The sequence below is a fragment of the Platichthys flesus genome, chromosome 7, assembly GCF_949316205.1.
Source record: "Platichthys flesus chromosome 7, fPlaFle2.1, whole genome shotgun sequence".
Lineage (NCBI taxonomy): Eukaryota > Metazoa > Chordata > Actinopteri > Pleuronectiformes > Pleuronectidae > Platichthys > Platichthys flesus.
This window is the reverse complement of record NC_084951.1, coordinates 19829921-19845901: the sequence shown is the minus strand read 5'-3', so window position 1 is coordinate 19845901 and position 15981 is coordinate 19829921. Positions and strand designations below refer to the sequence as shown.

Below are 15981 nucleotides of genomic sequence, written 5' to 3'. Positions count from 1 at the left end.
CCCCGCATCACACACTGACTCCAAAACGAACACACAGCGCAAGAGCACACACGGGAACAGGTTGACACACAGGTTTGTGTAAGTCTGAGACTTGAGCACTGCACAGCACTGTCCTTATCAGAGTGAGAGGGGCAAATGTGGAGTGACCTGCTGTCTCCTGGATGCATCTCCCCCCATCATGTACAGTCTAATCGGAATCAACCGTGTGCACAGTCCTGCATGTAGGGAGAAATAAAGGCTGATTGCTGCTACGCTTATTGTGTCTGTGGTGAATCAGGACACCTGCGCTATCACGAGTCGCATGGAGCGTCAGTAATGATCCCGTCACCCTCACCTTCATACGTTCCTACTTCCAGTAGTGTGCCACTCTCCTCCAGTTCTAGGAAGTCCTCCACAGACAGGAAGTTGTAATCCACCCCTGGGACCTCTCCTTCTCGAGGGGGGCGGGTTGTACCTAAAATAAGGAGAAAGAAAAAGAAATTCAAGAGGCTGCGGAAAACTGTTTGAAATTCATGTTGTGTGCTTACAGTTGACTAAAGGTAAAAATCGGATTATTTTTTCTCCCCCTCCTGGCCTGACAACACGCTCAATATTCTCTTTCTCAGCTTCCACGCTGAGATGCTGTCACCAGACTTAAAATGCCGTCAACATCGCAGCGTTCATTCAGCTTTTTGAGATGATGAGCAGTCACAAGGAAGAGCTTTCAAAGCAGGAAATGAGAGAGTTATGAAATCAAGAGGCTGTGATTGTAATTCAGAGCGGTGATTGGTATTACAGTGGCTGGCGAGTGGCTGCAAATATCGTGTCAGGAAATTAAATTGGGGCTCACATCTTGAGCCGCCTCTCTCCGCCTCACGGGAAACCGCTGCCTGCTAAGTCAGAAGATAAAGGTCACCTTTACCGATGCACTGATACGCTCATCAATTCACCCGCTCCTTCACGGGGAGCGTGGAACAGTAAAATTGCAAACGTAACAAACTAAATACTATTACAGTCGTATTGCTTAAACTGGTATTGAATATTCAGGCTGCATTGTTCCTGTTACGACCGCGGTGCTTTACAGCTACACTCTCTGCATTCCAAGGTGTCGTGAGGTGTAACTGTAGCACAATAAAAGCTTTTGAGTCTGAGGCAATATAGACCGAGACAGACCCCTCTGTATTGTGAAACCAGAGAAGACACGAGACACTGAAACGCTATATAATTCACACACTACTCGGAGAATTGCACATTAGAGGTTTGAATCAACACTTTGGTCTCCTGAAAAAAAAAACCATCATCATTTCCCCCGCTGGTCTGAGTGCCCTGAGCCTGATCCCTCTTTGGAGTCAATGATTAGCGGCCAAGCTGCATTTTTTTCTTTGTAGTGAGAACACTTTGGTGGAGGAAGATGACCTCAGACAAAAGGAGACAGCAGCTATTGTGTATCTTTCCTTACAAAGAGGAGATGAGATGACGGAGCAGATGGTGGATGGAAGTTGTAAACCATCTGTGAGCAGGACAGGAGCGTCCACATGCAGGCACACACCTACAAACCACTGTATGCCAAACACTTTCTGCTGGGAAAGAAAAAAAAAATGATGTCGACCTCGTAGAAAGACTTTAAGCTGCCAGACCCCTCTGTCAAAACCGATGGCTGCACAGCATCAGAAACTTCCTCCCCCCACATCTTCCTGACACTGGATTCAGGGATTAAAGAAACAAATCTTCTAAAGAAGAGGGCGGGGGCATCATGGAGAGTTGATGACATACATATACTCACTACTGCATTAACCTAGAATGTTAAATTTACAATATGCAACTTCTGCCTCTCTCAATCAAAGCAAACCGAAACAAAACACCTGGTTTGTTGATGTCGTTAAACAGTGTGTGATCATGGAAGAGCTTTGAGACAAAAGACGCAGCAAACAGCGACAAATAATCGTGACCATTAGAAACAGAGGAAGGAAAAACACTGGCTAACTGGCTGGCAGTGTGTTTTTCCTTCCTCAGAAGATTTAGCAGAGACAGACAGAGACACAGCTAAAGTGGATATGATGCAATTATAACAAAACCAAATAGAAAAGTCCCATCTTCCTGAATAAAAGTGTGGATTCCTCTGAGTTGGAACATTGTTGGAAACATTTTAGATAATGTAAAATATAGGGTTAATAAGTGTTACATATTGTATCACACATCCAAATCGATGTCAGAGATAAGAATACTACTACGTAGTCTGCTAATAACAATAATAACAATAATTCACTTGAAAGTGTTTCCACCTTCTGCACAAACAATACAACGTTCTGTAGCCAGCTGGGCGACAGACACAATCGGACCTATTCATTCTACATGAATCAAATCACTTATAAAACTTTGATTTAATAACATAAAACCTGTAGGCTGCTGATTTCCCTAAAAACTAAAATGTAAGTCTCCTTTTAGTTTCCTTTTCAGAACGAAGCTCTGCTGATCTCTGAACTTTATCTCCAACCTAACAACCCACTTTTTCCTCTCGTGGTGATTGTGATACACAACGTGATCAGAGTCAATACCATATACACTCAGGTCCATTTGTAACCATGGACACACACACCATGTCTACAAATGCACATGCACTGCAACGAGACCCCACCTGACCCGGTTTAACTGAGTTAGAGTCAGTCTGACTCTGGACACATGGAGGCTTCTGCTATGAACCCTTCCTGAGAGATAAAAGTCAGATAATGTAATTGAAAGTGATACTGATAGGAAAATTAATGTTTAGTTGAATTTGAAAGGCATTTTTAACCAACAGTTGTCAAGTCTTTCAAATCAATCACATACGATCTAACGGCGAATACTCTGGGTCCAAATTACTATAAAAGCAAAAGATGGCGGCACCCGTACCAGGATATTAAGGCTTCATTATCTTTTTCTATGTGGTAGCAATTCATTGTTGTCAATTGTTCAATAGGAAGATAATTCAGTGTGTACCAAGTGGTGGTAAAAGGCCGAACCACCAGACACTGTCTTCACTTGATCTGTGCCACCAGCAATGCTACACAGCTAGGACGTTTTCATTTGTTGTAAAGTTTCGTCTTTTTGATGTAGGAATGCAATTTTTCACTCTTCCAACACTTAAACATCATCCCCATGTTCTACTCCAAACAAATTCCATAGCTCATGTTGAATGCAAGATTCTTTCATGTTCAAGTGTTTACCTGAACGTCTCCAATATGCAAGCTCACACTCCATCCCTCAAGGTGCAATCCAGCCCACAAACGCCTGATAAGGGAGTCAGTGTTGCAGTCAGTGCACAGCAACACTGACTCCCCCCATCGCTGCTCTTCCTGCCATTTTAGAAATTATACTCCAGATAAATTGATAAGCAAGAGGCAATTTACATGACAGCATGTAGTGCTCAGACCGAGAGACACAAACAAGTCGCTCACATGAAGCAAGAAACATTATAAATCATCTAACTGACTGTGTACAGCAGTGACGCAGAACAAGAGCGCTGCTTTGTATTCACCTCAGTGGACTGAGATGAGATGAAAGTGAAGTTTGAGTCAGAGGACTGGGTGGTCCCAGGATGGGAGATGTTACTGAGGCTCAGTGTGCTCTAATGACGATGTCTACTGAGCAGGGAATGGAGTTGTTATTCCAGGCTATTCCCCACAGTGAAGGGCAGTGATAGGATGACTAATTCTAGTGTGGCTGTATTACAGAGTAAAGACGACTGAACACGGCTTCATTAGCTCAAATCTTTCATCTTACATTACATCGTCATCAAATGATCAGTATATATTTCTATAAATACTCTGATCTTTTAACCCCTATGATTAATAATACTGCAACGTTTTTCACTGGACAATTTGAGTTTCTGATACTTTTCAACTGTTTGATTTCTTGCACAGTGTAAAGTCGATATTTTTGGTCAAAAATGTTCGCACAATGGTTAAATTTAACATGACATCACGTTGTGTCGATCATGTTTACACACAGACAAACTTTCATCGTTATTAAAGTTTCAGAACAGATTTGCTGCATTTTTTGCACTTTTGAAAGGCGTTCCAGAGAGTTGAGCGCTCATGGCCACTAACCATCTTCATCCAAAATGGCGGCGCAGTTTTTTGAAAATAAATTATGGCAGGTGAATGCTGAACAGATTGGAATTTGAGATGGTAAGTACTGACCACAAAAGGTTTTCCAATAAGTGAGCTGACCACAAAATCGTCCTCATTTCTCGACAAAACTTCTATGAATTTTTTAAAAGAAAACTATTATAAAAAAAGCTTCAGACTCAGTGTGTAAGGTTTCTGTGTGTGATGATTTTTATATGATGACAGATGCATGCAACGAATATGGACTTGTCCTGCAAAGACCTCAAATACTTATTAAATATTTTCAGAGCAGGAGGACATTACTCTTGTTGCAAGCGAACAGTTTGTCATCGCTCACCATATCATGACAAGTTGATGAGGTCACAGAAATGGATTCCCACTCATTCAGTGCTAAGATGAGTTATAATAACACCAGCGGAATCTTACTGGAAAATGACTATTGATCATAACGATGTCCACAATTACACCCAGAGATATTGAAGGAAAGGCTGACAGTCAGAGACCTAATTTCTCCAAGGAAATTGGTTTGCTGCATAATTACCTTCAACACAACATCATAGAGACGCTATCACAGAGTCACCTTTGGCATAAACCCTTATACCCATAGTGTCACCAGTGGAAATCCTCCACAAGCCAGGCCCCTTCCTCAGTTATTCTGTGCCTTAGTTACTGTCTTGTGGAACAAATTCAAATGTTAGTTTCTGCTAAAGAAAGATGGAAGGGGAAGGGGGAATGGGTGATATGACAGCAGAAATGAATCCTGGTATATGTACTAAAATATTACCTACCCCTAGTCCACAGAAAATCTTCTATGTTATGGAATATCATTTTTTATGAGTATAGGTCCATTTGAGAATGAAATACTCTTCACTGTTGCTTAGTTGTCATTTTCCAGACCAGTGTCTTTTTAGAAATGTCAGTACAAATTAACCTAAGAAGTCAGTTAAGTTTTAGGAGTAGATTCTTCTTGAATACGCAGCAGCCCGACTCACAGCGGAGACCGTCTGAATTCTCTCTGTGTACGACAGTAACTGTGAGGCCAGGCTTACTATTTTCTCAGTCCAGAGATACATGACTGGGTGATACTCTGCACTGACCCCGGATCTGATGAACTAACTTCCACTGACAATCGTCAATGGGCTCATTCTTTCACTGTGAGAAACCAGCCTTTGCCTGTATGAATGGGAAAAATGTAACACAAGCAGATTCGGAGATGTCTTTGAATACCACCCAAACAAAGAGCACACAAGACAGTATAAATATGTGTTAATCTCTCTATCAATGCAAACGCAGAAAGCCAAACAGCATTGTGGTCCCCGACATATGTCTGATTCTTTATTCTAGGATCAATGCATGACTCACTGGGAAATTAGGGGATAAAAGCCCTTTCACGCAATGTAAAAGTTTCAGATCCAGATCCTCCCCAAAATTTGGTATGTTCCTTCTTGGCCCATGTCCTTCTACCAAGTTTCGTGGAAATCTGTTCAGTAGATTTTGTGTAATCCTGCTAAAACCAAACAAACAAATAAACCAACAAACAGGGAGGGAAACATATCCTGCTTGGTGGAGTTAAAAAACGAAAATCAAATAGTATATTGGAGCTGTTGAACAGGATTACATTCCTAACCTCTCCTTTAAGTAATACCGTTAGACACAGGAGATATTTATTCACATCTACTGATGTAAAGTGTCCTGTCCATAAAACAAACACAGCAAATAACAGACAGAGAGCGTGATGGGTTTTTATCATGGCTCATTACAGATAAGGAAAGATGGAGCATCTTCTCTTCCACACATTTAGTAAAGCATGATGAACAGAGTTTCACAGTCGCACATAATATTTACTCCTCTGTTTATCATGCCATTTACTGATACTAAGATAAATTATTCATCCCTGTTCTTATGTTATTACATAACAGCAGTGAATAGCCAACTGATACATTTGCTTCCCTGCAGAGTTACAATGGAAGAGCGATTCTACTATCAAGTGTGTCCACTAAATATGAAGCTATACAGCCAGGAGACGGTAAGCAGTCAGCTTAGCTTAGCACAGAGACTGGACACGATGGGAAACAGCTAGTCTGGCTGTGTCAGAAGCTAACAGAGGTCACCCATCAGCACTGCTAAAGCTCACTGATTAAAATGGTGAAGTTCATTTCGTTTGTTTTAAGTAAAAACTTGTTATACTTATGCGCAAACTGTTTTTACCTGCTTGTGCAGTCATCCTGTGCTCAATAACATTTCTATACAAACCACTTCTACAGAGTGTTTATAATGTAGAAACTTGCATTTTTATTTGTTGTGTATTATTTTTTTCTTTTATACAATTCTATTCTCTTGTCTACCTCATATTGACTTTGCTGCCACTTTAACAACCGACTTTTCCCAGTGTGTGGATCAATAAAGTTTGATCTTATCTTGTCTTTTATTTTAATCTTATCTTTCCCCCCACAAACATTCCTGTAAAACCACAACTGGTCTTTTTTACACTTCACAAGATATGATGGGTTGACAAGTGAGCAGCTGGTAGATGGATTTTGGGTATCCATGCAAGCAGGTTCCCTTGCAAGGATAGCTTAGCTTAGCATAAATGAATTATAAGCTAAGGTTAGCGTCATATTTAGCGCAAAGACGATACGAGTTTATTTTCTCAATAATGCTCATGGACATATTAAACAGAAGCTTTTTGTGAACGACTCTGTGCTGATTTTATGAGGATCCAAAGCTTACAGGCTGTAGTGATGTGCAGGTCAAAGTTTTTTTTTAATACCTTCACCCACCTGACCTGTGATGAGAGTCATGTCCTCACCTAAAGTGTAAACTGTTTTTTTTTTTGACTGGCTTAACGTGTTATAAATGATAGGCTGGCTGCAGAGAGAAAGTGCGATAGGTTACTTTATAATGAAGTAATGCAGATTATTGACAGAGCGAGGCCTGGCTCGGATCCGTTTCAGGTGATTCGATCAAGTGGACGTCTCTAAGTGAGAGGACACGACCGCCTCGTCAGCTGATGTGCTCTAACTATTTCATAAGCAACCAAAAATATTTTGACATTTCTCTGTGTTTCTCATCCTCTGATTTATTTATTTCATTACAGAGCAGCACAAAGCCGCTTTATTAGCTTAGGTCCTCGGGGCTCCGCTCTCTCTATCTCTCTCACACACGCACACACATTAAAGGGATAGTTCACCATAATATGAAAATTCACTCATTTTCTTCTCACCCGAATGCCGATGGAGGGGTGGGTGAAGTGTTTGAATCCACAAAACACTTTTGGTGTTTAGAAACTAGTAACTAGTAGTAGTAGTAGTAACTAGTAACTATTACTTCAAACACAAGTAAGCATATTCCATCAAACACTCCATATGCATGAGAAGCTCAGTCCAAGTCATTATATCCCTGTGGCCACATGAAAGGAGGAAAATGAGAGACGTTGTGTTCAATACTTCTAAAGACTCACAGCCTTGATCATAGAAAATCATCACAATAAAAGAATTCAATTAAATCAACCAATACTTGTGCTGGAACGATTCTGAAACTGAAACCAAAACTGTAAAAAAAACATCCACTATATCCTAACATGATAAAGGAAGACAGAACAAAAGCAGTGTTGTCCCAAATCAAACATGGTAATTGTACAATGGAAATGATTGTTTACCGCTAAAATATACAAAATGTGTGTGCCCCTCTGACAGGAAACATGGAAATCAAGCCACCATTAGTGAAAACCACATGTTCTCCTTCCTCTGCCGCGATTTAGAGGAAAATAAACTTTAAATAAACAGATCCGCTGTGAGTGATTTGATGCTCTGTGTTTTGTAACCTGTATCAGTTCTCAACACACTATCCTGCTCAAGCTCTTTTAAGAATGTCATCAGCGATAAAGTCATCATGCTGTTGTCAAACATATATATTCGGCTCGACTTTCATAGTAAACTGTAGGTTTGGTAAAATGCTGATACCATGACGAAGCAGATATGTTTCTACTGTCAGAGATTTTGCTCTCCTTTCCATCTTTCTGGTGGTATTGACTGTAATGTTGTAAGTCAGTCAACTGGAATGCATCAATAATTTGGCACAATATGGCTTTAAGGCAAAGAGGAGAAGAGTAGTAGTAGAAGAAACCACCATTCGCCCACGGCTCCCTTTTTTTACCCTTTAACTTTTATTGTGCGATGAATAAATAAAATTCGAACTGTCCGCCCAGCAAAAGTTTGTAAGCAGCTTGTGTTCCTCCCACCATTTTTTTTGTGTCTTAGTTTTCCCACTTTGCTCGATCTATGTCTCAGCATTAATTCCTCCTCTGCTTTCATCTTCATTTCAAACCACAGGGAAGTTTAATTTCTCCATTTCTCTCTTCTTGCTCATGGAAAAAGCAGAATTGATGAATGGTACTAGAGTGACCACCACAGCACAAATGTTTCCCTGCGACTTTGGCGAGTCCAGAAACCAAACACAGACCATCGAATCATGTGCAGTTATTTTCTTTAACAACAATGTCCTTTGGCAGCACCAGTCTGCAGGCACAGGGCTGAGAGGGGAGGATGTACAGAGCTGCTGTGACAGGGCGCATATCTACCAAATGGTGGAAAACAGCACAAAGGAGAAAGCTGGAAAGAGTGAAAGAGGACAAGGGCGTTAAAAAAACACATGACACATAGACAATGGCAAAAATAATCACTTAATGGGCATGTGAAATCCCTGGCACAACAAACTGCTTGCACTTTTGCCATCTGAAAAACACGACCACACTACGGAAACACACACACACACCTCTACTTTTGGTGAAGCACACTCTGTGCTGGTTCTCACATCTCCACTTTCATCATGTCTAGGCATCGTGTTATCGAGTGAGGAGCATCTCACTCTCTTTCTCACAGAGATGAAGTTAGGTGTGTGCTCGGATGCATGTGTGTGTGAGGCAGGTATTGATCGAAGCAGCGCTAAAGGGATAAAGGAGTCTGGGCAGGTCTGTCCTCGTCCCCGCCACATCATCGACATTGTCTCTGTGGTCCGGTTCAGACCTGGCATGAACATCTTTGGTGATCCAATCAGAGAACAGGTGTGAACGCACACTCCGACCCCGTTGGGAGGAGGCCTGGGACACATGTCCCCTCCTTCGTTTAGCCTTGTGAACACAGAAATGTCCCGGGCCAAATTGAAGGACGACCCTCTCAGCTGACGTCCTCCGACCCTCTACCATTACACTTTTCATTGTATTTTTTCACTGTTTTAAAATCAAATGAGGTCAGTTTGGTCGGACACTTCTTTCCCCTGTCGTCAGTCTTTCATTCTCTCTTTCTTTCAATCACCTCACACACAAACACATTGAAAATGCACTGGTCTGTCCAAGCTGCACTGGCTATTATAGACTATAATAGGCTAAAAACAACAATGCATTTGGCCTTTTGCTGAATTACTAGAAAAAAAGATGTGATTTGAGAATATTTGACAGAATTCACAATGAACAATGAACACATCAAAGAAATATTCCAGATATTGATTGATAGTAAAATAAATAAAGGTTGCAGCATTAAAAATGCAAGGCAAATTCGATGTCCCTTCCATGAAGCGATAAGGGCCAAGATAAGAGTTGATTAACATCGCATTTCCCTGTTCAATGTGTGTTTTTTGTTCATAAATGAAGTGGTAAACAGAGCTTCAGTATTTTGTGAGACAAACGTAAGAGTAGAGTTGTTCTTCTCACTGAACTCTGCTCTCGATTAAGCTACAATCTGTATATGTCTTGAAATTTACAGTAAATACACACACGGTTGCTTCTACGAGCATCAACACTGACACACACTCACAATCCGAGTGGCAGATCAAGGAGAGAGCGAGAGTGTAAACACACACACATATATAGCATGTAGACTATAAATAGCAGGTTGTGGAAGCCAGTTTCTGTCCTCGCTGGCTGTTCATAAAAAGCTCCAGAGCAGGGGACATGTGTCCCTGAAGTGGCCTGTTTGAGAGCATGCTATGACCCACATCTTTCCTCCTCATACTGGGCCACTCACTCACTGCAACTGAGCACGCATCGTAAACTGCAGGAGCACCCCACCTCTCCTAAGTCATTAATTACAGACCTTGGTGTTTCCGAGGAGGAGCGTTATCACCTTGCTGTTAGCGCGCTGCGTACAGTGCATGAATCATGGTTGTCTTGATATGAACTGTGACAATCTTTCTGATATTTATCTTCTGTGACAATCTTTCCCATATTTATTCCAGCATCTCTGCACTCTGCATGATTGCACTATTTGTCATCTGTACGTTGAGATCAACGGAAAAACAGGAGATAATTTCCTTGTATGTGTACGCATACATGGCCATTAAAGCTGATTCTGAATCTGCAATATGGAGTGTGGAAAAGCTTTCACAGTGATGTGCCACAGAAAACAGCAAAACATACAAATAAAACTGAGATGACCATTGTCTCTGAGCAACAATTATGACCGGCTAGCTTCATCTTCCTCTGCTTTTTCTGCAGACATGAACTCCACACGTCTGCACAATTGGGTCCAGATATTCTCTGCATTTTGCTTTCACACGAGAAGCGGGAGATTCTCTTGTAAGACATTCAAAACAACAACAAATGTCCAGAGCATTCAGGTGAGGGGAGGTGTAGCAGGTAGGAGACTGCAGGACGTAACGGAAAAATTAATGTTTTTGTTTACAGCACAACAAAACCGGCGTCGTTCGAAAAACTCTGGAAAAAGGCCACAGAAATTGACTCGGACATGTTCTTCCATACGACCCATCCAGATAATCTCATGAGAGTTCAGTGTGTAGAGCAGGGAGCAGGTGCTTATATACCAAGGTAATAACTAGATTGATATGTCTTTCTGTATAATCAAGTTTTGCCATGAAATTATGTCTACCGGTACTTGTATAAAACATGCAAATTAAATAGTAAATAATAAACCATTTTTTAGTTCTTGACCTTATTGAAACCAGCACAGAAGAGTTTGCACCCTTCGAATGTTTCTGAAGGCTCATGCTGCTGCATTCTGGGAATGAGAGTGTACACTAGTGGAAAAACATTCAGGGGCCATTGTATATAGCTACAGAGAAAAGCAGATTCTAAGGCCATCTGGCTACTCAATCTTTTACAACGCACAAGGCTCAACTTCCACTGCTTTCACAGCCAAAAATCCCTATATCGCTCCACATCGTTTGGCATTTTATCATCACTAATACTGAGCTAACATACATTCACTTAAACGAGTATAGGCACAAAGGTCAAGGAAAATCCATAAAAGGGTTTTTTACTTGGCTGTTGCTTTACTGTGCACTGTAAAAAAAATAGGATTAAATAGTTGTCATTTTTTAACATGAAATGAAGTTGCACTGGTTGGCCGATGCGAGCATGAGAGTGAAGCTGTTATCTGTGGAGGCCGACTAAATATTTCATTCATGTGGCAGAGTGAAGGTTTGTATTGTCTAAAAGGGGCTCAAGCCTGACAGAGAGAGAGCCACATGTAGCGTGATGTGCTGCGGAATCTAAGATTACATTGAATAGGTCTTTAAGTGACGCTATATTTACATTGTTGTTTTTAGCTGTTCTCCATAGCTGGTTGGTTCTTCTCTTTGGTCCTGACTCAGATAGACTGGATGGGCTGCCTTGAAATTGCTATTGAATGTATCGTCATAACTTTTAGTATTTGCCAACATGTCAAGCACCAACTGACTGTGTCTTCATTTTGTCGTTCTCCTAGAAGACACAGTATTTTTGACCCATCTGCATTTTTTTGTCGGAGCCCCTCAGGAACACATGGGAAACTACACAAACTACCATTCATTCACAGAGGCCTGGTTGTGTAAAACTTGTGAACACAAGAAGAAAGATGTGTTTTCATGTTGCTTGTTTGTCTTGATTTGTGTATTTGTTGACTGCTGTCATGCTATTTGTTGAATGTGCTGTCATGTTGATTTTGTGTTAGGAGTGATCACGCTTGTCCCAATAGTGCAGGGCTTTGTTTCCATTAGCATATTTCCACTGCTTGTGGTTGTTGTTTGTGCTTTCTGTGCTTTTCCTTCTTAAAACTGATGCTTTTTATCTGTTTCCTGCCCAGGGATGACAATATTAGCATTACTCAAGCATATTTTCAGCAATGTTATCAATATGCACTGTCCCTGTATATACCCGTATGATGCTGACAATTGTGGTTTGATAAAATAGTAATGGCTGTTCAAAATATGTTGTTAGAAGCTAAAGCGTTGATCGTACATGCAGTTTTATTTATCATCAAATCTATATGACATATTTTGGATGTATCAATATGGTTTCAAAAACAATACAGAATACAATCTACCTTAAAATGCACAAATGACTTGGTTTGCAAATGAAAAACAGAATAAAACTACATTACATATTGAAAATAAAACCCTACATGTTCATGCCGTAAATGTTCTGGGTGCTGCAGTGCCCTTGTAGAGTGTAGTAATAGTCATATCAAGTAACAACCTAAAAACTTCACAGTCGACACTGCACTTCCTTTAGTTACACACAAAGCTCAAAGTTAATTGGATGAGTGGTTGTTGAGAAAATCGAAGGACAGAAGGACTAGATGCATTGCGATGAAGTCTGAGTAACGTACGTCTGTAATAGTGACCCCCTGACTCGCCAAAGTGACCCCATCATTATTTTTTTACTAATACATTCCCATCAGCCTTGGCTGTACTTTGTTTCAAATGCTAGCAGGCTAACTCCCTACGAGGAAAAAGGCAAACACTAATCAACATATTAGAATAATCAATGCATGAGTTGTTATTTTTTCACATTTGATCCTTTGAGCAGCTTTAGAAGTGTGAACCGCACAATCCTAATAGATTTACCAATTATCCTGTAACAAACAATAACACTAGCCTGGACTTCATGGCTCTTAAACCTGACTCTCAGTATGTTTTCTGCGGAACACACGTGAAAAGTTATATATTTATTTATATATGTCCTCACCCTCCGCAGCCTCTCTTCCCTGTTCCGCTCTGACCACTGGTTTACTTTGGTTCACTGGCCCCTGAGGCCAAGACGACCTGAACACCATCCATTCCATCCACACCAGCATGACATCACACTCCATTTGACTGTTCACATCTTTGTCATCGGAGACATAAGATGATTTTCATCAGGCCACTATATAATGACTGTAAAAGACGTTTTTCTGCATTTCTATGGACTCAGAAATACCGTCCTACATATGCACACACCCACACACACCCTTACAGCCCCCCACGACAGGTGAAAAAACATCCTCCTCTGTGTATTAACAATAGACAGTGGGCCTGACAGCACTCTGGTGACATTTGATACCCTCAATCGCCTTCCTGCTGTTGATGGTCTGGGGAGCTTCCACTCATTGTCTAACACAGACTCGTAGACACACACACACACACACACACACACACCGCTTCAGCCAAACATCTGCTGTTTTTAACCCCTGCTGGTGATGCGTGACTGGGTTTGGGGGGGGGGGGGGGGGGGGTCACACGAGAACAAGCAACTTCCAACTGACCAGAGAGCAAGATTAACCCGATTGCGGGAATGTAAACTGAGCAGAAAAAAGGCCTCTTTTAAGAGACAAACTCCAAACAAGGCTCTAACGGTTTCTAAATAATGAAAATAGTTTCGGTTTCCTTGTCACATCGAACGTCACCTTTATAAAAAAAAAACCAAGCTTACCCGTAGGCTAGTGCTTTGCTAATTCTGTTTCCTTCACAACATCCAAAGCAGGATCTGCAGCACGAATCGCGCCATGTTCCCAGGACAAACACAAGCTCGGTGTGGATGGAGAAGTGTGTGTGTTATGAAAACAGAGGCTGAGGGGTGACGTGAGCAGAAATTACGTACAGGTCTCAGAGCGGACGGTGGAGAGGAGGGGCAGAGTAAGCAAACAGTCACACAGGGAGTTAGCAGGGAACTCTCATGGGCCTCTAAGCCAATTACCGCAGCAGCATTGATTGAGACAGCACTTTAAGGCCTCGTCTACACAAGTAGTCCCTTAATACACTGGTCAGATGATGGGAGTGTCTCAACCACAACCTACGGTTAGATGACCATTTGCTTCCATTACGGTGTCAGCAAAAGATGCTAATAGGACAAATACAGAATATCACAATGAACTTCTTAGGAACAGGTGTTGAGCTCTTTGTAACTGAGGCGTGTTTCACATCATCTTCACAGTCATGGCTGGACTTCTAATACTGCCCAGATGCTCGACCTGCTTCCTTCGGTGCCGATCATCTGAACTGGAGAACCAAGGTGAGTATTACATCCTGAGTGCCGTGGCTGTGTTCAATCAGCACTTCCACCAACCCCCCATTAAAGGGATTGCTGCCCTATAATGATTTATGAAGGGGAACGGGGAGAGAATCAATGTAGCGGAGGCCCTCAGATTAATGATTAAGCAAATAGCAGCTCCACTCCAGATCCTATCAGAGGCAGAGGTGCTGCTAGGAGCACGCCGTGCTGTTTTAGGTTCAATTAACTGCCCTGGGGTTGGAGGAAGCTTCAGCGAAGACCTTTAATGCCTCCTCTTGCCTCCGAAGATGACGCACACATGCAAAACCATGCCCACATGCAAACAGTAGTCAAAACCCGTGATTTAACAGAGCAAGCTCCAAAACGACCAGAGTAGTATAACTGCAGCATAACACAAAAATCTCATAGTTATATACAAGAAATTACTGATAATTAATTCGGTCAAAAAACTGAATAATTGATTAATTACCTGCCTCGAGGAAATAAGGTTTTTATCTGTGTTTGTTTGTTATTTAGCGTCATTTCACAAAAACACAAAGTAGTTTATACACAAAACTTCCTGGAAGGATGTAATATAGGTCAGGGAAGAAGCCATTACATTGTGTGCAGAACCTTATCAGGGGGCAGATCCACATATTATTGTATCACTTTTTTAAACATTAAGAGATATTTGACAATTTCACATCTGTTTGGTGCAGTTTGATGCATTTCAAGGGGACTGTTGGCAGTGGTATGTTCTCTAAGTCCAAATGTGCGTTTTTTGGATCTACATTTGTTACATGAAAAAATTGTGTTAGATAATTTTATTGGAACTATAGCAACAAAAAAATGCATTCAGGAGAGCTTTCTGTATTAAAGAGCCTATTTTATTTTATCTTTTTAAATGCGTAAAGCGGGTTCCTCGCTGTGATTGTTTGAATGAAGGGATGATGGAGTTACCCATTAAAGAGGAGAGGGACACAGAGGGAGAGAGAGGCCAGACACACAATACTGCTGCTGCCCAACACAACAGGCCATTCTTTCAGCTCGCGCCACAACACTCCTCACAGCTGAGTCCCAGCCACTATTCTCCTGCTGTTCCCCCGGCTCCCTCCCAGTCTCTCCCCTTTCAATAATGGGGGGGGGGAGTAAGGGCGGGGGGGGGGGGGGGGGGCGCTTAAAATGAATTGTGGGAAAGCACACACACAATCTGAAGCATGAAAAGCTGGGAATCTTGTGAAAATCACACAAAAGACGGCAGGGGGTTTTGTTTGTCTTTCACCTACAAGAAAGCACAGAGGAGGACAGGTGAAGGAAGGAGAGGGGAGCGTTATTTTAAGGAGTGAAGCTAGGGAGCTGGTGCATGAGGATAGGGGGTGCCTAAAGATATAAAAATGAAGGCAAGATAGAAAAAAGATGAAGCCTAAGATGAGGTAGCACGAGCCAATGGCAGACACTGGTAATAATGTCCTCTAACAGCCGGCGAATGTGTCAACAGATTAGTGTTTAGATTCAGCCCCTCACCAAACACCACCTCAGACAGACAAACATGCATATTTGTGCACACACAGATCCGCCATCGTCACAGACACATGGTAAAACACATCACAGCTTATCAATATCAGCACATCAGCACATCAGCACACGCACTGATTC

General features: G+C 41.6%; 1 protein-coding gene across 7 annotated transcripts in view; it reads right to left on the bottom strand.

The window, feature by feature from the left end:
- The window catches only part of LOC133957246 (membrane-associated guanylate kinase, WW and PDZ domain-containing protein 1-like), an 87048-nt gene that overhangs the window by 36353 nt on the left and 34714 nt on the right, over window positions 1-15981 (bottom strand). For all 7 annotated transcript variants that reach the window (XM_062392725.1, XM_062392727.1, XM_062392726.1 and 4 more), the window contains exon 3: window positions 335-454. In XM_062392725.1, coding sequence (XP_062248709.1) covers window positions 335-454 — 120 coding nt within the window. The remainder of the gene's footprint in view (window positions 1-334; window positions 455-15981) is intronic.